Source organism: Symphalangus syndactylus, chromosome 11, assembly GCF_028878055.3.
Source record: "Symphalangus syndactylus isolate Jambi chromosome 11, NHGRI_mSymSyn1-v2.1_pri, whole genome shotgun sequence".
NCBI classification, from domain to species: domain Eukaryota; kingdom Metazoa; phylum Chordata; class Mammalia; order Primates; family Hylobatidae; genus Symphalangus; species Symphalangus syndactylus.
The window spans coordinates 43,978,651-44,003,158 of NC_072433.2; the positions used below are offsets into that span (position 1 = coordinate 43,978,651).

Consider the following 24,508-nt stretch of genomic DNA (forward strand, 5'->3'; position numbering starts at 1 on the left):
GTGGTTCCTTCAAGTTTAACAAGCAATCTGAGTAACTGCCTGGAATAGCCAGCTTGACCATCCCCAGGGCTCAGATGACGTGGTGTGGGTGCTGCTGCATTATTGGTGTGGGACTGGGGATAGAGAAGAAAACAGCTTGCTCTGGCTGGGTTGGCAACATTGGAGGGTGAATGAGGGCCCAGGGGGAGCAGGGATCAGAGCAGGAGGTGAGTGGAACCAGGCTAGGAAGGGTCTTGAAGGCCACAGGCCAGCCTGCCATGAAGCCTCCCTAATTCGAGTCCTCAGGCTGCCAAAAATACTGTTCACTCTCCCTGGGGGTAGAGAAAGAGCCTCCCTGGGTCTCCAGACCTCTCCTCCATAGCTGGTTGTGGGACAAATTATGGCCTTTCTGCCTGTGCGTGGGCGGGACTGTAGTGTATACATGGATCCACACAGGACTCGCCTGGAGCATGGCGCCCACCCAGGGGCTCTTTGGGGAATTTGTTGGCTGCAGTGTGAGTCTAATGAGCAAAGCATTCAGTGGTGGGTCTGTGGGTTCCCCAACAGGGCTCAGTCTTCCCAAGTCCCTCAAAGTGGAGCTGTTTAAGCTGGCGGAGTCTTTTCTAGACCCCCGCTGTTGCTTTTAGGGAACTTGCTTATGTTATGTTGCCTTTTCTTTTTCAGTGGGAAGTGCCGGTGTGAGTAATTATATATATTTTCACAAACTCGAACTATGCTTCATTTAAACTTCTATAAACATGTCTGTGTAATTCTAATTAACTACTCGCATAAAGCCATCACAAGTTACATGGGGAAATGCTCATTTGCCAGACTGTTGCCTAAAAGCCAAGGAAAATATTATGTTCTTCCAACAAACGGACTATTCATGTAGACTGTTACCAAGATAAACAGGAGATATTTGAGGACAAGTGAGATTCTAAGCAGTGATGGCTGAGCCTCCTGTAAGTGGTGTTATTCAGGGTTGGCAGGCTGGGTGGCTTGATTGAGTGATAAATGCTCTTCAAGAAAAATGCCTGAATTTGGAATGTGGGGTCAGGACCCTGGAGATGGGCCATCTCGTGGTACTCTTTGGGCAGGAGGCCACTCTGAATTTCATGAAAAGTCTGAATCGGAGAAGAGTCAACGAAATGGCTTGCACTTGTACTTCCAAGAAGTTCTTTTAGCAGTTCGTACTAGGGTCACTAAGAAAGTGTGTAAAAAGAGATTCTTGGGGCTGCTTTAATAAATGCGTAAGAATGATTTCAAGTTAATCATTCAGACTGGGCATGGTGGCTCACGCCTGTAATCCCAGGGTTAGGGGATATTCTACCCCCAGAAAAAGAATGGAATAGCTCTTTCTGTACCCCCACTGAAAAAAAAAGGCAACATAACAATTTTTCCAGAGGCTGAGGCGGTAGGATTGTTTGAAGCCTGAAGGGTGAGACCAGCCCAGGCAACATAGACCCTATTGCTACAAAAAATAAAAATGCAAAAATTAGCCTGGCGTGGTGGCACATGCCTGTAGTCCCAGCTACTCGAGAGGCTGAGGTGAGAGAATTGCCTGACCCCAGGAGTTCAAGGCTTCAGTGAACTATGATTGAGCTGCTGCACTCCAGCCTGGGACACAGAATGAGACCCCGACTCAAAAAAAAAAAAAGTTAGCCGTTCATTCATTCATTTTTCCATCCAATCAAGTATTACTGAGCATCTGTCATGTCCCAGACTAGGTAGGGTTCTTGCTGCCGCAGTGAGAAACATCCAAACCCCTGCCCTCCTGGAGCTGATGTTCTGCTTGTTGTTGTTGGTAACCAGACAAGGAAGTGAAATGTATACAGTTTGTTAGAGACAAGGGCTCAGGAAGACAAGGAAGGATGAGGGGTGGGGGAACTGGTGAAGATTGTCTGGCGTGTTTGAGGAGGGATGAGGCGGGGGCCTGCTCTGTGGCTGGAGGCTGGAGCGAGCAGGTGATTGGGAGAAGTGGGTGATGAGGTCAGATGGCTGACCTGGGCCGGGAGATGTATCTCTTTTATTTTATGTGGAAGATGTTTCTGAGCTGCTTGGCAATTATAATTTTTAATATCTTTTCCTTCAGAGAATGGTAAAGTCCTTAAAATATTGCAATACTTGCTCAATTGCAGCAGATAAGAATACTACACAAAACTATAGAGAAGAAAATCAAACCCTCCGGAATGTCCCCCTGAAGAGGACCACTGTTGCACTGGGGACCCTCCTTTCAGGCATCCTCATTTTATCATCTCCCTTTGCTTTCTTCCCCATGGACTTTTCAAAGGTCAGAGAGAAATGCTTAGTCAAACCCCTACTTGAGTATCACAGGTGACTAATTTTGGGATCGAAGATTAAGGAGGTTTTGTTGCGTCCTTAAAGAACTTGGAATTGGAGTCCAGGTAGTTTTGGTAAGTCATCAACAGCTGGAAAGAACTCTCAGAAAGTGACTCACTTCCAGGCTGATAGTTCTGTGTAGAAAACATTCCCTGTAATGGTGAACATGTATTGATTCCCTCCTGCGTCCCAGGCATTAGACATAAGCAGTCCCTATTTAGTTCTTTCAATTCTCACAGCAACTCTATGAGGTTGGTGCTGTTATTCTTATTATCATAGGCAAGGAACAGGGTCAGGGAGGGTAATGACCTTCCCCCAATCACACAGGTGATTAGGGAATGGGACCTCAACATCAGAGTCCTGGCTCTGGGCAGGAGTTAAGGTTGAAGACGCCATGAAGCAATCCAGCCTGACTTGTTCCCCTTCCCCTTAACTGCATATTGGGTAGCCTCTGTTGCTGTGTGCCCCAGCCATATTGAGAGCTTTGCCTCTCTCATTTGCTTTTAAGAAAGCCATCTTGGAAGGTTCTCTTTGAGTCCTCTGGGCTGGATTGACCAGAGACAGATGTAATAATGCACATCAAAGCCCATCCCTGGCTTGTGACAGCCCTTTCTTTTTTATTTTTTGAGACAGGGTCTTGCTTTTTCACTCAGGCTGGAGTGCAGTGGTACAATCTCTGCTCACTGAAGCCTTGACCTCCCGTGCTCAAGCAGTCCTCTGGCCTCAGCTTCTTGAGGAGCTGGGACTACAGGTGCATGCCACCACACCTGGCTAATTTTTATATTTTTTGTAGTGACGGAGGTTTCACTGTTGCCTAGGCTGGTCTCGAACTCCTGGGGTCAAGAGATCTACCTGTCTTGGCCTCGGAAAGTAATGGGATTATAGGTGTGAGCCACCACACCTGGCCAGCCCTTTTCAATAAACAAGAGATTTTATTATTAGTAAATTCTTCTGAAACCTTGTTGGTCCCTAGGAAAGGGCCTGGAACTGCCTGTGTCTGAGGGGGCTGGATGGATTAGGTCTGGATGTTATGGTCTGTTTCTGACCGCTTCGTTCATTCACGCCCTCGCTCATTGATATTGAGGTGTGATTTTCCAGCAAGAGAGTCCCCTGGTCTCAAGTTTCCGGAGGCACCCACTACAATCTAGATTCCAATTAGCTTAATTGCTTCATATTAGACTTCTTAGAAAAGATTTTTTTTTTTTCTTGCTGATGGCTGCGTTTCCAGGAATGTCTCCCCCACTGCCTTCCTTCCTGCTTCTTCCAAGCTTGTTTCTTTCAACTTTATTTCTCCAGTACTGGCCTGCACCTCAGTCCGGTTAGACCCGGTGCCATTGTGTCAGTTTACATCTGAATGGCCAAAGTGACACCAGGAAAAAAAAAGCATATATTATATATATGTATGGAGAGAAAGAGAGAGTGGGAGCTTATATATCCCATGTATGTAAAATTACGTGTGTTATTTTTAAATAGAAAATTTCTTTTTAGGGTGTGTGTATGTTTCAGTGAAAGAACTGGACACAGAATCTACCCAGAGTTCTGACCCTATCTCTCTTCCTTTTGCCATCAACACCAGATTTTTTAAAAAGTAATTTTCAACAACCAAAGGAAACAGTTACATCCTGATTGACACACAGGATGTCGGAGCAGCATTCTTGCTGTTAAGTGATCAGGATTTCAGCCAAGGGAATATAATGAAATCCACATAAAAATTTATTTACCTAATGAAAATCCTGGAGTAATGCATAAGTGGTTCTCTGATAATAAAATGCAAATCTAAAACTATAACCAGGAGGACAATAATCTTCATTAAATGTATTGTCTAGAGGAAGCCTGTGACATCTACTTAACAGTGATTTGATTTGTTTAGTAATTTCCACGTAATATTTAAACTTTATTTCGAGTCTTAAAAACCAGCCCACGAGTTTCTTTTGCATCAGAGAGGAGGGCAGCTGTTGGTGGATGGAGGTGCCCGCCCGTTGGATTCTCAGGGCCTCTGCTTACGGGGCACCCTGGAATCTCGTCCTTTTCTGGGTAGCGCAGCGTGGCATTTGGTGGAGAGGCGGGATCCAGGAAGGGAAAGCAAGGAGTCAGGTTTCCTTCTGGGTGTGAGACCCAGAAAAGCTCCTGTTCTGCAGGAAAATGGCATCTGAGGCTTAGAAAGGCTTGGAGATGGGAAGTGACTCACCCAAGTTTATCTTGGAGCTCTGGTGGTGCCCAGGTCTCCTGGCTCCCCACCCAGTGCTCCTGCCTTCCTGAAATCTGGCCAGAGCTGAGGATTTGAGTGCCACTCTTCTGCCACTCAGGCTCTGTGTAGCATCTCTGTAGCTCTCTCTCCTGGCCCGAGACCACTTAGCAACAGCACACCTCCCCCACCCCCAACTTGGGATTGGCATGATTGGAAGTTGGAAGCAGGGTGGAAGTGCTTTGGAAGCAGGCTGACCTGGGTTCAAAACCTGGCTCTGTCTCTTGTCAACTGAGGAACCATGGGCCTGCACCTTACTTTCTGTGAGGTTCAGGGTCCCTACCTGTGACAGGGGGGCTCTAATCTCTGCCTTTGGGACTGCTGGGAGGACTCTGAGGAAGCGTGTGCGGTGTCTGGCTGGAGATGCAATGCCTGGCTGTGGGCTTGGAAGTCTCTTGGGTAGCTTAGAAGCATGATAGGGAATAATGTATTTTGGGACATTCCCCACAGTTTTGACACTAATAATCTAAGCCCTAGATGAGAAACATTACCCTTTTGGATTAAAAAAAAATTTTTTTTGAGACGTTATCACTCTGTCATCGAGGCTGGAGTGCTGTGGCATTATATGGCTCACTGTAACCTCCACTTTCTGGGCTCAAGCAATCTTGCCACAGCCTCCTGAGCAGCTTGGGACTACAGGTGTGTACCAAATTTTTATTTTTATTTATTTTATTTTTTTATTTTTTTTGAGACAGAGTCTCGCTGTCGCCCAGGCTGGAGTGCAGTGGTGCGATCTCGGCTCACTGCAGGCTCCGCCCCCCGGGGTTCACACCATTCTCCTGCCTCAGCCTCCCGAGTAGCTGGGACTACAGGCGCCTGCCACCTCGCCCGGCTAATTTTTTGTATTTTTAGTAGAGACGGGATTTCACTGTGTTAGCCAGGATGGTCTCGATCTCCTGACCTCGTGATCCGCCCGCCTCAGCCTCCCAAAGTGCTGGGATTACAGGCGTGAGCCACCACGCCCGGCCTTAAAATTTTTATTTTTTGTAGAGAGGTCTCACTTATATTGCCCAGGCTGGTCTCGGACTCCTGAGCTCAAGTGATCCTCCTACCTCTGTTTTCCCAAAGTGCTGGGATTACAGGTGTCAGTCACTGTGCTCGGCCCCTTTAACACAAAATCCCAGATACAAGGCAGGTGAAGCCTGTTGGTGCATGTACATGTCCAAGTGTGTATGTGTGTGTGTGTGTTTTCCCACCAGATATCATGGTAACTTCACAGATTACTCAACCTTCCTCTCACTGTCTCCCCTGCCTCCTTCTCCTCCTTTTTTTCCCCCAACAAGTTATAACTTTTTTCTTTCCCCTTCGGAATGTTGCAGAGCATTTTGAAAAAATATTAAAACAAATTATCCATAGTCTCAAGCAAGAATCTCCTTCCAAGGGCAGCATAGGACTCTGGTTAGGAACACAGGCCTGTTCAGACACCAGCTTTGAGCTTACCAGCTAGCTGTGCACCCTTGGGCAACTTCCTTATCCTCTCTGAGCCTCAGTTTCCTCGCCTATGATGCAGCATTAACACTAGTTTTTTCCTGCACAGCTGTGAAGATTAAACAAGATAATGTGTGTAAAGTGCTTAGCAGAGTGTCTGGCACTTAGTCAGTGCTTAATAAATGGGAGCTGTTTTGTTGTTGCAAGAGAAAAGGTTGCTCTGAACAGAAGCCCCGTGAAATGGAGAAGTGAGGCTTCTGTTCAGGTAGTGATGCCAGCCGGCCGGCAGGCCAGCCAGGCATAATGGCTTGAGTTTCCATCCAAGGGCTGGCTCAGGTTACTCCTGGCCCATTAGCAATGCTGGTGAGAGCTTGGAGCTTCTTAAGTTCAAGGTCGATCACAGGCCTTGTCCCCCACTTGGGCCTGTCTGCTTTGCCCAGAGTCATTAGTCACCGGGGTGGTCTGATGAGAAAGTGAGGATGCCTTAGGGCCTCCTATCCTGACCCCTGGGCCACACCCCAGGGAAGGGCCTTGCTCAAGGCAGGGGATCAGCCATCCAGAGGCTTTGAAAATTCACTTGTGTATCTGGAAAAGCAGTTAAATCCTGGCTGCATAGATGACTACCTGGGCAAGTCATTAGGTAGTCTGAGCCTCAGTTTGCTCATCTGTCAAATGGGCATACAAGTAGTATTTCACCAGGAGATTGCACATGCTTACTAGCCTGCAATAAGAAATTCTGTATTTATTCCCCCAGGAAAACTTCCTGGAGAAGGATGGATTTTACCCTGTAAAAGAAGAAAGACATGGATGCATAAGAAGAGGGGTGAGCAGGGGAGGCCTTGGGCTGAGGGGTGGGGCAAGGGAAGTAGGCAGACAGAAGGAGCTCGAACTAGAGCTTAGTTCTCTTAGACAATGTGGGTCTCATACCTTCTGACTCAGCTAGGGGCCTTGCCTGGGGAGGATGAAGGAGCAACATCATCTTGACCCCATCTAACTTGGATTTAAAAATTCCTGCAGGGGGCCGGACGTGGTGGCTCACGCCTGTAATCCCAACATTTTGGGAGGCCGAGGCAGGTGGATCGCCTGAGGTCAGGAGTTCGAGACCAGCCTGGCCAACGTGGTGACTCCCTGTCTCTACTAAAAACACAAAAACTAGCCAGGCGTGGTGGTGGGCACCTGTAATCCCAGCTACTCGGGAGGCTGAGGCATGAGAATCACTTGAACCTGAGAGGCGGAGGTCACAGCAAGCTGAAATCACACCACTGCACTCCAGCCTGGGCAACAGAGAGAGACTCCGTTTCAGGAAAAAAAAAAAAAATTCCTGCGGGGGTGACTTAGACAAACGGGTTGTCCTTTCAGCCCAAATACTCCCACAGTCTCCTGTATCAGGAGATCCTGCCCACGTGCTCTTGGAATTCACCAGCCAACCAGGGGTGTTTCTTCTTACTCATCTTCGGCTTTCCCAGCTCTTTCCTCTAGTAGGATAGGAGATGTGGAAGTGATTGAACCATCTGTGGGAGAGAGAGGAAAACCCAGCTGGAGGCATTGAATGCATCCCCCAGAGGCCCTTTCATGGGTGTGCACAGCAGACCTCACCGCCTTTGAGCACAGCCTTGGAGGCTGCAGAGGGACTGGGCTGTAGGGGGTGGTAATAAATACCCTGAGGCCTGGGGAGCCCCGTGTGGCCTCCTTCCCTGGGCCCACAGAAGGGCCGGAGTGACAGCCAGGCTCGGCCTTCGCACACCCTGGAGCCAGGGGGAGGAAAAAAGAGAGCGACAGGGGCAGAGGAGGGGGCTGCCAGCCAGGGACAAAGGCAGAGACAGAGAGAAACAAAGGAAGAGGGAAATCCCTTCTTGTTACAACCTGTGGTTTAAAGAAAAATGTGCTTTGTCACCCCTGAAGGCCTTAGAGTGAGACCCTCGGTTCATCTGGTCACAGAGCAGGACTTTTCACTTTGCAGACCACGCCTCGAGCCCAGGTGTGGGACCCTTGTCCTGTGCGTTCTTCTGGGCCTGAAGCTTCCTCCACTTAAGCTTGCATGGAATCAGTTGGAAACGGGAAGAATCAGAGGCAATCATCTGCTGCCAAATTTGGGAGCAAACATTTTTCTTTCTGGATTTAAATAATTGCATTGCATCCCCAGCTCTGGTTCTCTTCTAAAGCCAGCCCCAGATGACATTTGGCAGGCTATCCATGGTCTGGCTCCCCACCGCCCCCCGCCCCTGCCCCCGCCCCACCGCCCTGTGGGGTTTTCTCAGAATATTTTCCTCCGTGTCTGGGTAGCTGGCTTTTAAACTCGTTCAGTTTTTCTTTTTTTTCTTGTTCAGGTCTTAAATTTTATTAAATTTAAATTTTATTCCATTTCAGGCTATAAAATCTCCAAAAGTGGCTTTGAAAGTGAACAGGTTTTGGCATGCTGGAAATAGGTTACCTCCAATGCAAATAAAAGAGTCTAGCTTCCGAGTCGAACAAGGCTCCAAGGGTTGGGAAAATGCATGGAGCAGTTAGAGACTGTGGCATAGAAATGGTCAGAGACCAATTTAAAAGCACATATATTTTAAATGAAACATTTTGTGGACATATGGAACCCATAGCTTTTGCCAAAAGCCCAATTGTGGGGATCAAGTCTTAAGAGCTAAACTTCAATCTACTACCCAAGGTGATTTTTAACAGACAAATGAAAGCTCCTTTTTGCTTTCTAGTCTAAGGGGAATCTTAATACATTTTTAAATTATTTGGCATTTTGAATTAATTTTCTTAGAATGAAACGAGATTCTTAAATTGGGATCTTGTAGGGAAAAGACAGCCAGGTAATTAGTGAACTGATCTCCTTTCCTGACACACGAATGCAAGGGGGAGGGGGAGAGTTGAACTCCAACCAAGGTGCACACAAAATCTATTTTAGAGCAAAAATTTCAAAGTAAGCAACACCATCTGTTCTTTAATTATTTCTCCTTATTAAAAAAATGTAGCTAAATTTATTTGGGTTACTTAGTTGGAAAGAAATGTCTTTAAGACCAGAACTGGAGCTATTAAAGTCAGATTGTCAGCTCTTGTTTGCTAGGTATCCAAGAACTCAAAATAGTAAAGGCGTTTTAGAATTGACTTTCTTTTCCAACAGAGCTTCCTCTTGGTTAAGCAGGACATGGTTATCCAAGGCCTAGCAGATATTCCTCTGCTGCTCATATTTTGGGGCAGGGGCTATGGGATTAAGCAGAGGGTTCATGCTCTAGCAGGACAATCAAGGGAGGTAGGGGGTCTGCCTTCAAGAGGAGTCAGGCTACTGGGAGTCTCTGCCCCTTTCGGAGTTCTTGCCATTCAGCTCACTGTCCATCCTTCCATTCATCTGTCTGTCTTCCCGTCCATCCATCCATCCGTCCATCTGTCCATCTGTTCATCTGTTCATCCATCCATCATCCATCCATCCATCCATCTATTCAACAAATATACCTTTAATAATACTCCTAACCTACAAACATCAGCGCTTAGCCAGCTTATCTTAACATACTTGGAACACTTACATTAGCCTACAGTTGGGCAAACTCATCTAACACAAAGCCTATTTTATAATAAAGGGAAGAATATCTCACGTAATTTATTGAGTACTGTACTGAAGTACAGTTTCTACTAAATGTGTATTGCTTTCATACCATTGTGAGGTTGAACAGTTGTACGTCTGCAAATTTTAAGTCGGGGACCATCTGTAATCAGATACTCATGGATGGGCCAGGCGCGGTGGCTCATTCCTGTAATCCAGCACTTTGGGAGGCTGAGGCGGGCGGATCACCTGAGGTCAGGAGTTTGAGACCAGCCCGGCCAACATGGTGAAACACTCTCTCTACTAAAAATACAAAAATCAGCCAGGTAAGGTGGCGGGTGCCTGTACTCCCAGCTACTTGGGAGGCTGAGACAGGGAGAATCGCTTGTACCTAGGAGGCGGAGGTTGCAGTGAGCCGAGATCACATCACTGCACTCCAGCCTGGGCGACAGAGTGAGATTCTGTCTCAAAAAAAAAAAAAGATACTCGTGGATGAGCCTATGATTACTAACAGTAACATGTACTCTAGAGTCTAGACCAGTGCTGTCCAACAGACCTTTTGGCAAAGATGGAAATATTCTATATCTGTACTGTCCAATATGGTAGCCATTGGTCACGTGGGTTTTGAGCATTTGAAACCTGGCTAGTGGGACTGAGGAACTGCCATTTTTTTTTTTTTTTTTTTGAGACGGAGTCTCACTCTGTCACCCAGGCTGGAGTGCAGTGGCGCGATCTCGGCTCACTGCAAGCTCCGCCTCCTGGGTTCACGCCATTCTCCTACCTCAGCCTCCTGAGTAGCTGGGACTACAGGCACCCACTACCACGCCCGGCTAATTTTTTGTATTTTTAGTAGAGACGAGGTTTCACCATGTTGGCCAGGATGGTCTCGATCTCTTGACCTCGTGATCCACCCGCCTCAGCCTCCCAAAGTGCTGGGAATACAGGCATGAGCCACTGTGCCTGGCCAGAGCTGCCATTTTAAATTTGATTTAATTAGAAAAATTTAAAAATATTTATTTTAACAATATTTATTTATTTATTATTTTTTTTTTTAGAGACAGGGTCTTGCCCTGTTGCCCAAGCTGGAGTACAGTGGCATGGTTACAGCTCATTGTAGTTTTGAGCTCCTGGGCTCAAGTGATCCTCTCATCTCAGCCTCTGTAGTAGCTGGGACTATAGGCGTTCACCATCACACTCAGCTAATTTATTTTTATTTTTTAAGAGATGGGATCTCCCTATATTGCCCAGGTAGGTCTTGAACTCTTAGCCTCAAGGGATCCTCCCACATCAGCCTCCAGAGTAGCTGGGATTACAGGTGAGAGCCACTGCACTCAGCTCTTTTTTATTTTTAGACATGGGGTCTCTCTGTGTTGCCCAGGCTGGAGTGCAGTGTCTATACACAGGTGCAGTCACAGCACACTATAGACTTGAACTCCTGGGCTCCAGCGATCCTACTGCCTCAGCCTCCCAAGTAGCTGGGACTATAGGTATGCACCACCATGCCCAGTTTGATTTATTTTTGTTAATTTTTATTTAAATACTCACATGAGGGTAGTAGCGACTGTATTGGACAGCATGGGGTCAGCCTCACCTGGGAACTTGGTAGCAATGCAGATCCCCAGGCCCTATCCAGGCTCTGCTGAGTCAGAATCTCTGTGGGAGCCCAGGCATCTGAGTTTCAGCAATCCCTCCAGGTATTTTTATATGGCCTTGCTCTAGGAAAGGTAGGTGTGGGTGTGATGCTATCATGCGATCCATTCTGAGGGGCGATGCATCAAGGAGTAGGGGAATTCGATTTCAACTGCACAGAAGCCTTCTGAGAAAAACGACTGATGAGCTGTGACTGAGACATGAGTAGCGAGGTGACCATGGCAGGCCTGGCACTGGATGGGGCTTTGGTGGTGGTGGTGGAACACAGCTCACCACGCCCAGCAGTGGGGAGGGCTTGGCACAGTTGATGAACTTAAAAAATGTCAGAATGTTGGAGCGAAGAGATGGAGCATTTGTGAACTGCAGCTATGCGATCCTGAAATGGTGTCTTCACCTCTCTGGGCCTCGTATTCTCTTCATTGATAAAATGGAGCTAAGCACACCTTGCTACGCACTTACCTAGTAGGGTCGAAAGATGGATGGACTCAAACTGTATGGACAAAGCATGCATGTGCACAACACAAACCGTGGGATAAGTGACGTGGTGGTCTTGTTTCTTACTGAGTTTTCTTTGTTCTCTAACTGCACTGTCCCCATTTCTCCTACCTTCAGGGTCTCAGCTCTGCCTGAGCACCTCCTGCTCAGCACCACTCTCCCCAGCTGTCCGCAGTCAGGCTAAGGTGGTATCAGGCGGTCTCTGTGGCTCTGTGACCTGCACCCTGGTCTGATGGGACCTGTGTTCCTGTTGCTGCTCTGCATTTCCTTCCTGGAAAGTCCTCCCCAGGCCTCTGCATCTCTTTTATTGGGTTTATAATCTCAGGGGCCCTTTCCAGACCCTCATCTGGAAGCCCAGGATGGGCCCAGAGTGGACTTCTGCAAGTGCATGTTAAAATCAGATGTAACCAAATGCCTTTTGGGGAAAGACTTCATAGTAATTTTAGCAGCATCTTTTGTGTTGTCTAGACCTAAGATCAGCATTTTAGGGAAAAGTGTCCAGGTAAACTTTCCCCTCCTCCCCCTGCTCTCCCTTCTCCGCCTCTAGGACTCCATGCAAGGCCCTCCCTCCAGGACGTCAGGTGGCCAGAGCCTCAGGCGTGCCTCAGCTATTTGGCAGCCAAAAGTTTTGTCCATGGAGGATGCCAGACTTATTTCGAGATGGCAAATGTGGCGATGCTTCTCTGCTGGAAAGACACCAAGTGTCTGATCTCAGCCTTGGGAGTGGTATTTTGGGGAGATATTAGCAGCTTCTTATCTAAAATAGACACATGCTTTTCTTCACCCTCTCAAAATCCTTTGCAGTCAACTGTGTCCTCAGTACTTGGGATGGTGCTTGAGCATACTGATTGCTCAGTATAGGTTTGTTATTGCTACTGTTACTGTTATTATTATTACTTTGTTTTTCCAGGACGGAAGCATTGCTTAGGCCTCTCCTCTAGACTAAGACATTTACAATAAACGCTTTGGAATCTTCTTTTTTTTTGAGACAAGGTCTCGCTCTGTCACCCAGGCTGGAGTGCAGTGGCATGATTATAGCTCACTGCAGCCTCAACCTCCCAGGCTCAAGCAATCCTCCCACCTCAGCCTCCCCAGTAGCTGGGACTACAGGTGCATGCCACCATGCCTGGCTAATTTTTACATTTTTAGTAGAGATGGGGCCTCACTATGTTGCTTAGGCTGGCAACTCCTGGGCTCAGGCAATCCTCCTTCCTCGCTCTTCCAAAATGTTGGGATTACAGGCATGAACCACTGCATCCTGCCTGAATCTTCTTTTTAAAAGAATATCCAAGGAGAGCACTATTTGACTAAAAGGAATTAGTAGCTAATGGTGGAATTTTAGTCACCTGAGCAAGACATTGCTTTATAGGGAAAAATACTTTCCAAGCACCTCTCATGTCATTTTAGCTCAATGACAAAACAAACAAACAAAAATACTCAGGACCTACTTTGAAATCCTGGGGGAAGGTTGCAGTCTGGGAACCCGAGGAGTGCATCCAGTGTCAGGATCATTTTGTTTTCTTGGCTGCTCAGGATTAAAATTTGTTTTTGGCTAGGCACAGTGGCTCACGCCTGCAATCCCAGCACTTTGGGAAACCAAAGCAGGTGGATCGTGGGAGCCCAGGAGTTCAAGACCAGCCTGGCCAACATGGTGAAATCCTGCCTCCACTAAAAATACAAAAATTAGCCCAGCATAGTGGCGGGCGCTTGTAATTCCAGCTACCCAGGAGGCTGAGGCAGGAGAATCGCCTGAGCCTGGGAGGTAAAGTTTGCAGTGAGCTGAGATTGTACCACTGCACTCCAGCCTGGGCAAAAGAGTGAGACTGTCTCAAAATATATATATATATATTTTGTTTGGAATTAGAATGTAACACTTAAAATTCAGGAAAGTATGCACAAAAATCCAGATTTCTAGCTGTTCTTCAGAGCAATCAGGAGATCCAATTCCCGTACAGCAAGGATGGGCTGGCGCTGCCTGCTTATACCCAAGCCCGCGTGCTCTGTTCCTCGTACCTGTGACTCCCTGTTGTGTGCATCAAGCCCTCCGTACCCTTTAATGTTACCTGGCTGGCCCTGGAGGCCTCAAGGTTGCCATCCGAGGGTTAAAAGAGCTGGGCAGTGCTGCCCTGCCAGAGTCTGCCTGGAGCTCCTGGACCAGCCCTGCCTCCTGTTTGCTGTGTGACTTGGCGCCTGTCATACCACTTCCCTGTGCCTCAGCTTCCCCATCTGTCCAGTGGGGCACTAGACTGAGTTGTCAGTTTCCCACTGTGCCTGATGAAGCAGAAGCAGGTGCCAGGCCCCCCACTTCCGTTGTGAATTAGGTCTGTGCCTTAGATTTCTCATGGAAAGTTAGGGAACTCCCAGATAACTTCCTGTCCTGACCCTGTATCAAGATCTTTGTGCAGCTGCTGCCTGGGGGGGCTGCTTTTTTTGGTTTGTTTTGGTGGAGTGGCTGGGGGTATCAGGGCAGGAAAGGGATAATGATAGTGTTATTAATGAGAATGGCCACATTTACTGAGCAGCCTATTCTCCCACTAAGGCAGGCCCTCTTTGACCCATTTTACTAATAAGAAACTCAAGTTCTGAGAGTCCGAGTAACTTGCCGAAGTTCACACAGCTGATGAGTGGCTGAGCCCCGCTGTGAGCCTGGTTGGTTTCATCCCAGACCCTGACGCCCTAACCAGCAGGCTGCCCTCCTCGAGGTGGCTTGGGAGGTGGCATTCTAGGACACACATGTGGGAAAGAGGAGGTCAGGAGAGATGCCCGCTGCAGAGTTGAGATGGCCAGTGCTCTGAGGCTGCTTCAGAAGAGACCCGACTGCCTCCTGTCGCCTCTGTCTTGCTGGCCATCCACACTCCTGGGGTGGGGGATGCCACCTCCTCCTGGCTCCTTGCTCACATGCCAGGCTCACCCCTATCAGAGCCCTGTTTTGGGTTATGCTCCTGGGTTTGAGGTAAGGGAAATGGGGTGCTAGGCCTGTCGAGCTGTAAACTCATTGTGGATTAGTTTTTTTTTTTTTTTTTTTTTTTTTTGACAATAGTGGCTTGCAAAACTTTTCTGGAGCAAATCTTATAGGAAGCCAATTGATTGGGTTGTTCAGGAGGACCTTGGAGGATTGGAGTAATTTTGTACTTCTCAGGAACAAGCGTGTTTCCTGTCTGAGCCTCAGTTGCCCACCTGAGAAAGCACAGCCCATGCCTGTCCTGCTTGCCCTCCGATCCTGTCCCATTGTTGGAAAGGGCAGGTGCAGTCTATCCTGGGCACAGGACATGTCAGGGATGTCATCCCCCCACCCCCCCAGAGTCCATGGGAAGGCAGATGAATCATGTCCATTTTACAGGTGATGCCTGAAAAGGTTCAGTGTTACAGGCCCCATCTGGGGTCCCCCAGCTGCTGAGGGCTGGGCTTGCGGCCTTGACCCAGGGCCTTCTGTCTCCGAAGCCCCGGCTCCTCAGGGCCTGGCTCTTGGACCCTGGCAGCCCACAGCCTTCGACCTCACACCTTCCCTGGAACTGTCACTTCCTGCGTCCTCTGGGCTTTCCAGGAGTAAGAAGTGGGAGTTCGGCAAATCCTGCTAATGTCCTTGAGGAAGGAGCTATTTGTTTTCTTTCTCCAGCTTCTTCTGCAGGAGCCCACCTGGGGCCTCCCGGTTCTCCAAGGCATTCATAGGAGTTGGGGGGCGGATGTGGACCTCTGGCCCCTGTCCAAAGGGCTTTTGGCCTTTCCTGGGTGGCTTCTGAGTCAGCTGCAATGGCAGGACCATCCCCATGGTCTCAGCTGCTGTCTCAGCCACTGTGCTGGTTTCCTGTCCAGCAGGGTTCGGTGGTGCAAGTGACAGAAGCCAATTCTGGACAACTTAAGCCAAAAGAGACTTTAACAGGAGGCCAAGGGGGAGCCAACAGTGTGAATGTACAGAGATGGAGGCCTTGGGGCAGCTCTAGAGATGTGGGAGCGAGAGGGAATGGATGTTCTCTTCCAGGAACTGCCATGGGGTAGGAGTTCGTCACCTTCCCTGTCTCCTGCGTGGCTCTGCTTGAGGATCAATCCCTGGGCAGATCTAAGCATGAGCCTGGGCCATGGCTCAGGGGAGGGCAGGGCATTTTGACTGGTGGCACACTGAGGTTAGGGTTAGGGGCGGTTCCTCAGGGCGCGATCGGGGTGCTGCTGTTATCCGAGGCTGGGGCAGTGGATACCTGGAGGATGAACATGTCTGCTTGGCTGTCACTGCTCTCCTGGTGGCCTGTCCTGCCACCTCAGAAGGCTCCGGCTGCCCGGAGTCGGGGCACAGGGTGGGCTGGGGGTGAAGTGCGCCGTTGCCTGTTAGGCCAGCTCTGGGCTGTGGGGTTGGAGTCACCAAGGTAGACCTGTAGGGCACTAGGGTGGGTGGGGATTTGGGGGAAGTCTAGTCTAATGTCGTTCATACACACAGGGAAATGGGAGTTCAGAGAGAGCAGCAAGAACTTCCCCAAAGCCCCACCACTTAGTAGGGCTACAGCTAGGGGAGTGGACCAAGGTGGGAAGGCAAAAATGCAGCACCCCAAGGCAAGCATGGGTGCCCCTGGTGGTGTGGCAGGGGGTTTAAGTAGACCACACACACACTTTTAAACACACGAATTGCTAATGTATGCACAGGGAGCAAAATTAGAAACTCCCCCAGCCACCCACTGTCCTCTTGGAGGCCACTGCTGGTCCTAGTTTCTTGTGTCTGGTTCCAGGGCAATTTACATGTGTTCAGACACATGAAAATGTGTGTCGTTATCTCCCCTCCCCCACACAAATGAAAGTACACCATACAGCCCCTCACCCTTTCTCACTTTCCAGACTGTGAGAAATGATTCCAAATCAGCTACTTCAGTACTGCTTCAGGACTTCATTTATTCATTTATTTAGGTTTTCTGAGATGGGATCTCACTCTGTTGCCCAGGCTGGAGTGGAGTGGCACAATCACAGCTCACTGCAACCTAGAACTCACAGGCTCAGGAGATCCTCCCACCTCAGCCTCCTGAGTAGCACATGCCACCACACCTGGCTAATTTTTGTATTTTTTGTAGAGATGTGCTCATCCTGTTGCCTGGGCTGGTCTTGAACTCCTGGGCTTCCAATGATCCACCCACTTTGGCCTCTCAGAGTGCTGGGATTACAGGCATGAGCCACCATGCCCAGCCCCCTTATCCCAGTCTTTATCAGTAGCGTTGGCTATGCCCTCTCTCTCCTGTCTCATAGCCAGCCAGGCAGCAGGTGCCTGTAGCTTCTAGAAAACAACCAGGTAGCTGGGGAACGTGGATGTGGGGGAGCCAGGACCCTCTAGCCCAGTGGCTTGGTGTGGGATTTTAAATTGCATAGGTCTGGGTTTGAATCCCAGCTCTGCCATTTGCTGGCTGTGTGACCGTGAGCAAGTGTCTTAACCTCTCTGAGTATAGGTTTTCTTGCCTGTGCGATGAGGATGGTTGAGGACTCCCCGCAGGATCCCTAGGAAGGTGACACGAGTGCTCTGTGTGTGGAGCACCCCGCCTAGTCGCTGGTGCTCAGCAGAGTTTTGACTGTGGTGGCACCAGAGGTCTGCTCCCTGTCACAGGCCTGGGGCAGGAGGAAAGGGAGAGGAGAGTAGGACAGAGCCTGCTTCTCTGCCCCTGTGGCATCCATCCCAGATGAGCAAATGGCTCTCAGCGGGGCATGGGGGACGGAATCTCTTTCTGGCTGGCGGTGGCCGGCCAGCCTCAGGGCAGCTGCCCTGTTCCCAGATCTGGGGTTCCAGGCTGGGTGGCTGAGGCGGGCGGTCAGGCGGGGCCTGGGCAGCTGACAGGGCCTCCGGGGGCGGGGGTGGGGGTAGGAGGCCAGCTGTAGTCCTGGAGCAGCAGAGAGCCAACTCAGACTTTAACCCATTCCAGTCCTGCGGAGATGGCTGCTCTTCCAGGCCCTGAAATAGCTCCCTTTTCTTTCAGTAGCCTCGTTTGCGCTGTGAGCTCCTTGTCCGACCAAGAGGTCTGTAGTCTGCAGTGCAAGGACTGTATTTGGACTGCTAGAAGTTTGGTCAGCCTGTCTAAAAATTGGAATGATTCCTATAAATATTCAGATCTCTGGTCTCCCTGGAGAAACCGGAAGATGGGAGCCTGCTAAGCACACTCTGGGTGGCAGCGTGGGCTGGGCTGGGCTGGGGGTAGAGTGGTGCCATTGTCTCCTCCACCCCCAGTATTTATTTCTGGTACCTACTTATTTCCCCTTCGATCATTTGAAATCCCATCAAGGCCAACTCTAACTCCTCTCCTGGCTGTGTCTTGACTTGCTTGGGGGTCTCTCTACTGCTGCTTGGTCCCCTCCCATGCCGGGAGCCTCACTACCCGCCAAGCAGACCTCCCTTCATTGCCTCTGCTGATAGTGTCCCATCTGTTTCTTCTTGAAATCTTTCTGTAGTGCCTTCCACTGGTTGGTCCCGGTTTGACCCCTTGAGGCCACACAGCCAGCGCAGTCTGTCTTCGCTGTGACAGCCCTTCAGATGCCTGAAGACAGCTCTGAGGGCCCCCTGAGCCTACCCCTCTGGGCTGAACAGCATCAATTCCTTCACTTCCTCCCCCAAGATGTGGTTTCAAGACCCCCCATTACCCTGATGCCCCTCCTTAGCCACGTCCTCGTGGGCCCGTGAACTTCTTGTGGCCGGACTCTCAGCGCTGCCCTGCACACCCCGAGGGCTTCAAGACCACTCAGACATGCCCCAGGTCCCACTTGTGTTGAAGGAGAGAAAGTGTAAATGCACAGAAAGTGTCCGGTAGGGCCGACTGCCCTCAAATACCCACGGCATTTCCGAGGGGGGCATTATAGGTGGTTTTATTTTTCCCTGAGTACTCACCTGTATTTATTTATTTTTCCTGCAATCTGGAAGATTAAAAAAGTAACAAAGCAAAGGGCTTGTGATGAATTCATTTTAACCAACTCATGGCAGTTGCCTGTGGTGATGAGGCCCTGAGCTGGGAGTGAGGGGCAAGGAGGAAGAACAGGATGGGGCTGTCCCTCAGGGAGCTCACAGCATAGGGGACCCTGATGCACCCAGGGGTCTCAGCTGAGTCGGGTCCTCAGAGAGGATTATGGGGACCAGAGGAGGAGGCGTCTGTTTATCCAGGGATCTGGGAAGGCCTCTTGGATTGCGGACGTCTGGTGGAGGCCTCCAACATGGCGGGGGTGTTTTGGGTAATGAGAGCAGCAGTGGCAGAGGTCCTGAGACAGGAAGGTGTTTGCCTGGAAGGGAGCAGGTGGGTGCATGGCTTGGAGCATCAGGAGGTAGGAAGGGTGTGTGGCAGGGCCGGGGGCAAGGGGCTGGCAGAGGCCACTCTCTGGCTGTCCCCTTTGGGGTGAGGAGTCTGTGAGCCTGGTAACGTGTTCTTTCTTCTAGATTATCTCCAGGTGCCAGGACTCCCCCAGCCTCCCCGACCCCAGACCACCCTGGACCTCTGGGGCCTCTCCTTGTGTTTGTCTTCCCAAGGGTGGACCAAACCTTCAGTGTGCATTTCCCAGTGGGGAAGGGGTGCTGTCAGCAGGAGATGGGGCCTGGGCAGACCTTTGACACATGGTTGCCCCTGTCCTCCAGGGAAGGAGCTGGGGGTGGGAGGAGAAAATGGGTGGGCGCAGGCTGGGGGCCTGGGTCCTGACAGCCGGGTGAGCTCTCACGCTCACGGGGTTCAGAAGGCTTCCCTCGTGTCCTGCTAAGAGCTTCCGGGTGGACCCTCCAGCCCCAGATCCCCTGGTTTCTTTGTCTCCAGTCTCAGGAGCAGGCTTCAGATGCCTCAGGGCTTGGTGGAGGCACTTTGGAGGCCATCAGAAGCGGAAGCAGGAATGCTTTTACCAGCTGTGCTAACCCACCTGGGGGTCCCCACCTCTCCACTCCGGGAGCCAGCGTGTGGTCCGCTAGGGGAGGAGGAGGCAGCCACATCTGTGTTCGCAGGTGCAGAGCGGAGCCTCTGGGACCTTTCTCTCGCATGCTCTTTTTCCCCAAAGTCCCCCTCTCGCCTTCTTGGGGGTTCCAGGACCAGCAGGACCTGGGTGTGAGTTCCACTACACACAGGCTGCACCAGCTTGTGTGTAGTGGAACGCAAGGCTTCTCTGAGGCCTCTCTGCCTGGGTGGGGAGCTTGAACCTGCTGCCGCCCGCTGGAGCATGGCACTGTGAGTGACACACAGAGCATGGGACCACTGCAGCCTATGCCGCTTTGCACGAGGCAACTTTTCCAAGGGCCCCCAGGGCCGGCCCCTGCCAGCCGTGGACCAGATGTGCTTTTTCTGATGGTGTGGGAGAGCTTCTCTGTGTGGGTGTCCTCGCATTATGTGTGGGCCGCTATGTTTTGATCGAAGGGAGCCAAACTGATTTTCCTGGCCCATCTCTCCGCCATTCGAAGCAGAAAGTTAAATAAACACAACCAAGTATTATCACAGGACATGCGGAAAATGAACTTGGTCCCTATGGGTGGCCACATCTGGCAAGTGTGGGGCTGTGCAGGGCTGTGGGATGAGACAGATGTGGTTGGGGCAGGGAGGGCTCAGTTGTGCCCCCTGCTCAGGGACGTGCCTCCTGCCAGGGGCTCTGGCCCTCGGTGGTATCCTTTCCCATCGCTGAACCTTTCTGAGGCTGTGCCTTCTGGCCTGGCTTCCCCTGAGCCTTGCCGCAGCCTGGTGGGTCTCTCTGGCCCTGTCTGGTGTGTGTAGGGAATGCACAGCTGGGCCCTGGGGGCAGGTGGTCAGGCGCACTTGGGAAATAGTTGCACTTGTCATGGTTTCCACCCCTCTCCACCCTTATGCTAAGGGCCCTGGGGGTGGATGAGCCACGGGTTGGGGGAGTGCTTCACTGCATGCCAGAGTGTGTAGCCGGCATGTCCCCCGCCCCTCCCACTGTCCTCTGCCCAGCACTGCCCTTGGCATGCAACAAAGCCCTTGCTGAACTCCAGTGGGCTGAGTGTGTTCCCGGAGATCCATTTAGGACAACTGACATGCACCTCTTTATCAGAGGTGTCCAGCACTTCTCATGCCCACTGTCCCCAAAATGGGACATTGCACCGGAGGCTTGTGGGATTCAAGTGGCTGATAGGTGAATGGTTCTCTTTTCTTCATACTTATATATATTTATTCCTTCGTCTGTTAGGAACATGTTACTTCTTATGTTTATTTTATTGTCTATTAGAAAAATTGGGCCTGGCATGATGGCTTACACCTGTAATCCTAGTGCTTCCAGGGGCCAAGGCAGGAGGATTACTTGAGGCCAGGAGTTCAAGACCAGCCTAGACAACATGTTAAAACCCTGTCTCTACAAAAAGTTAAAAAATTAGGTAGGTGTGGTAGTGCACATCTGTAGTCCCAGCTACTCAGGAGGCTATGGCGGGAGGATGGTTTGAGCCCAGGAGGTCGAAGCTGCATTTAGCTATGATGGAGCCACTGCACTCCAGCCTTGGTGACAGAGCAAGATTTTGTCCCTATAAAAGAAAAAAAAAAAGAAAGAAAAATTGTTACTAGCTCACCAAATGTGTGATTTCTTGAGTAACGCTGCTTAGGGAGAAGCTAGAAAAAATGGAATGTAAGAAAAAGCAGGGAGTTGATGGGAAGAAAAGCATCCTGTGACTCTGAGTGCAGGACGTGTGTCCTCCTGGCAGGAGTTGTCTGGGGAGGTCCCTGCCAGCCCTGGGGCAGGGACATCGGAGAGGCTGAGTTGCTGCTCTGGAGCCTGTACTCGGGCAGACCCTGCCACGGCACCTGGGATGGTTGGCACGCTTAGTGAAGGTTTTGGGGTTGTCTTGGGATGGCAGGCAGGTTTGGAGTAGGGAGGGCCTGCCTTGGTGGGACCAGCTGCCAGGCGGAGCTGCCTGGGGTACCCTGAAGGCCTTCTCCACGTGCAAGCTCCCCACGGTGGATGGGCAAAGGGGCCAAGTCGGAAGCACATCTGTGCCAGTGAAATGTCCCCCTCCCAAATCAGACATTAAAAATACAAACTCCTTAAGCCGTGAAGTACTGTGCTTGCCCCTACCCCGGGGTGTCTTTGTGGAATGAAAAAGTGTTTGGAACCAGACATTACAGTTCGTTTCTGTGGAAGGCTTGGGCTTTTATTTTTTATTTTTTATTTTTTTTGAGATGGAATCTTGCTCTGTCGCCTAGGCTGGAGTGCAGTGGGCTATCTCCGCTCACCGCAAGCTCTGCCTCCCGGGTTCACGCCATTCTCCTGCCTCAGCCTCCCGAGTAGCTGGGACTACAGGCACCTGCCACTGCACCAGGCTAATTTTTTGTATTTTTAGTAGAGATAGGGTTTCACTGCATTAGCCAGGATGGTCTTGATCTCCTGACCTCATGATCCGCCTGCCTCAGCCTCCCAAAGTGCTGGAATTACAGGCGTGGGCCACCACCCCCCGGCCTGGCTTGGGCTTTTAATATGAAAGAGAAGGAAGATGATGTGTGTGGAGTTAGTACTACTGTGGTGTATGTTTAAAATTGCTAAAATAGTACATTGTATGCTGTGCACTTTTTTTTTTTTTTTTTTTTTTTTGGAGACAGAGTCTTGCTCTGTCCCCCAGGCTGGAGTGCAATGACACGATCTCGGCTCACTGCAACCTCTACCTCCCGGGTTCAAGCGATTCTCCTGCCTAAGCCTCCCCAGTAGCTGGGATTACAGACGTGCGCCACCATACCCAGCTAATTTTTGTATTTTTAGTAGAGACGGGGTTTCACCGTGTTGTCTAGGCTGGTCTTGAACCCCTGACCTCGTGATCTGCCCGCCTCGGCCTCCCAAAGTGCTGGGATTACAGGCGTGAGTCACAGCGCCTGGCCTGCTGTGCATTTTTTTTTTAACCGCAAAAAAAGTATGAGGAAGAAGAGCAATGTGTAAAAAGAGAGATGGATGGGTGATCTGTGTGTTCAGAACCAGATGGAAGCACACACACACATGTCATACATACACAAATCAGTTTTCAATGACAGACTCAGTTTCCTCTGCTCGTGTTTAAAATAAACCACATGTATAACAAGGAACTGACATTTATTTACAGTATGTTAGCACAGAGGACAAGCTGTTAAGGGGTTGTAAAAAAATATTAGTTTCTACTTTATAGTGCTTTTTCTTCAAATGAAAGTGGAAAGAAGGAAAGAGAGTGGGGTGCCGATCTTACCCGCTTCTTCCTTTCCACCCGAAACAGCAAACAGACCTGGGCAGATGTGAGTCCTCTGTACCATACCCTGAGTGAGGGGCTGGGCCCCAGGCTGATGTGCCCACTGTCAGGTTCCTGACATACAGGCTGCCACTTTCATCTGGCGGTTGTGTGGGCTGTTGTGTGGCCCCTCTCTAGGGGGCTGGGGTGCCCTCCGCTCCACCACCTTCCATCAGCATTTCCCAGCTGGTGGGCAAGAGCCCAGTGTTGCCCCCGAAACAGGATGCAGGGGCCAGACCCCATCGTAAATCCACATTTATATGCTGCATGTTTCTGGTTAACGAGACCACGCAGAGATGACTGTATGAAATGAAATACATGTATGAACGAGGAGATTAACCTCAGGGAGAGATGAGATTAAACAGGAGGGCAGCCCGGGAGGCTGGGGGCCCTCCCTGTTGAGGTCCAGGCAGGCGGTTCCCCAGAAAGGGAATTTTCCGCACACATTGCAACCCTGGATGGACTGGCTGGGGGCACAGAAGGAATCATCCTATTTTATGTTGCTCGCTGGATGCCAGGCACTAAGCTGAGATCTTTACCTGTGTTATTTCACTTTGTCTTTAAGATAAACGGAATTTTTTAAATCCCCATTTTATAGACATGGAAATAAAGACTCCAAGAGTCCATTACCCAAGGGTGCACAGCAAGCAACAGGTGGAGTTTATGATCAACGTGGGCGGGCACACCCAATACTGACCTCTACAGACTGGTCACTGGAGGATTCAGAAAAGAGGAGTTATTTCAACCCTTACCTGCCTGGCGAGCTTCGCCTTATTTTGAGAGGGTACAGGCAATCTGGGAAGCTCGGCCAGTCAATTACTGTTTGTTTCGAAGGGGCCGAGAGAGGCAGGATGGTCTGGTGAACTTCAGAGCCATGTAGACCTAGCTTCAAATCTGGGTTCTATCTCCCTCTGCTTCCATAATTTGGTCCACTTAAAAAAATTAATTTAGCCCCTGGTTTTTCCATCTGTAAGATGAGTACCTACCTTTGTAGGGCCATTGGGAGGATCAGCATGAACCTGGTAACGTGTGAAGAGGTGGCTCAGTGTGTTCTCACTACAGGTATGTGATGGTTGTCACTAGTGTCTCTGATGTGCGCAGTCTGCTGCCAAGTGTACTGGAAGGTGGGAGAAAGAGGAGGTGGAGAGGCTTTCCCTAAAGGGGCTGAGAGTATGGTTGGGGGCAACATATAATGCTGTGGGATCTTGGGAGGCTGAGGCAAGTGGACTACCTGAGGTCAGGAGTTCGAGACCAGTCTGGCCAGCATGGTGAAACCCCATCTCTACTAAATATACAAAAATTAGCCGGGCGTGGTGGCAGGCACCTGTAATCCCAGCTACTTGGGAGGCTGAGGCAGGAGAATTGCTTGAACCCAGGAGGTGGAGGTTGCAATGAGCCAAGATCAGGCCACTGCACTCCAGCCTGGGCGACAGAGTAAGACTCAGAGTAAGACGCAGAGTAAGTCTCAGAAAAAAAAAAAAAAAAAAAGCTGTGGGATCAGGGTTTCCATTTGCCAGGCACTGGGTATTGGGTCCTGAACCATGCACTTTATACACACCGTCTTGTTTGATCTTCAGAGCTAACTTGCAGGGTTGGTGTGCACAGTGTTGGTGTGTTACCTGATTTGTCCAAGTCACACAGCAAAATGTGGTGGATTGGAATT

The 24,508-nt window shown here is 50.1% G+C and overlaps 1 protein-coding gene across 2 annotated transcripts in view; it reads left to right on the top strand.

The window, feature by feature from the left end:
- The window catches only part of ZNF423 (zinc finger protein 423), a 367,833-nt gene that overhangs the window by 26,981 nt on the left and 316,344 nt on the right, over positions 1-24,508 (top strand). Inside the window, exon 1 of one of the 2 annotated variants that reach the window (XM_055299155.1) lies at positions 6,747-6,815. The exons of the other annotated variant lie outside the window; for it this stretch is intronic. Within the exon in view, the coding sequence (XP_055155130.1) occupies positions 6,800-6,815 (16 nt within the window). The 5' untranslated portion in view covers positions 6,747-6,799. Of the gene's footprint in view, positions 1-6,746; positions 6,816-24,508 lie in introns of those variants that run through there. 2 annotated transcript variants of the gene reach the window in all.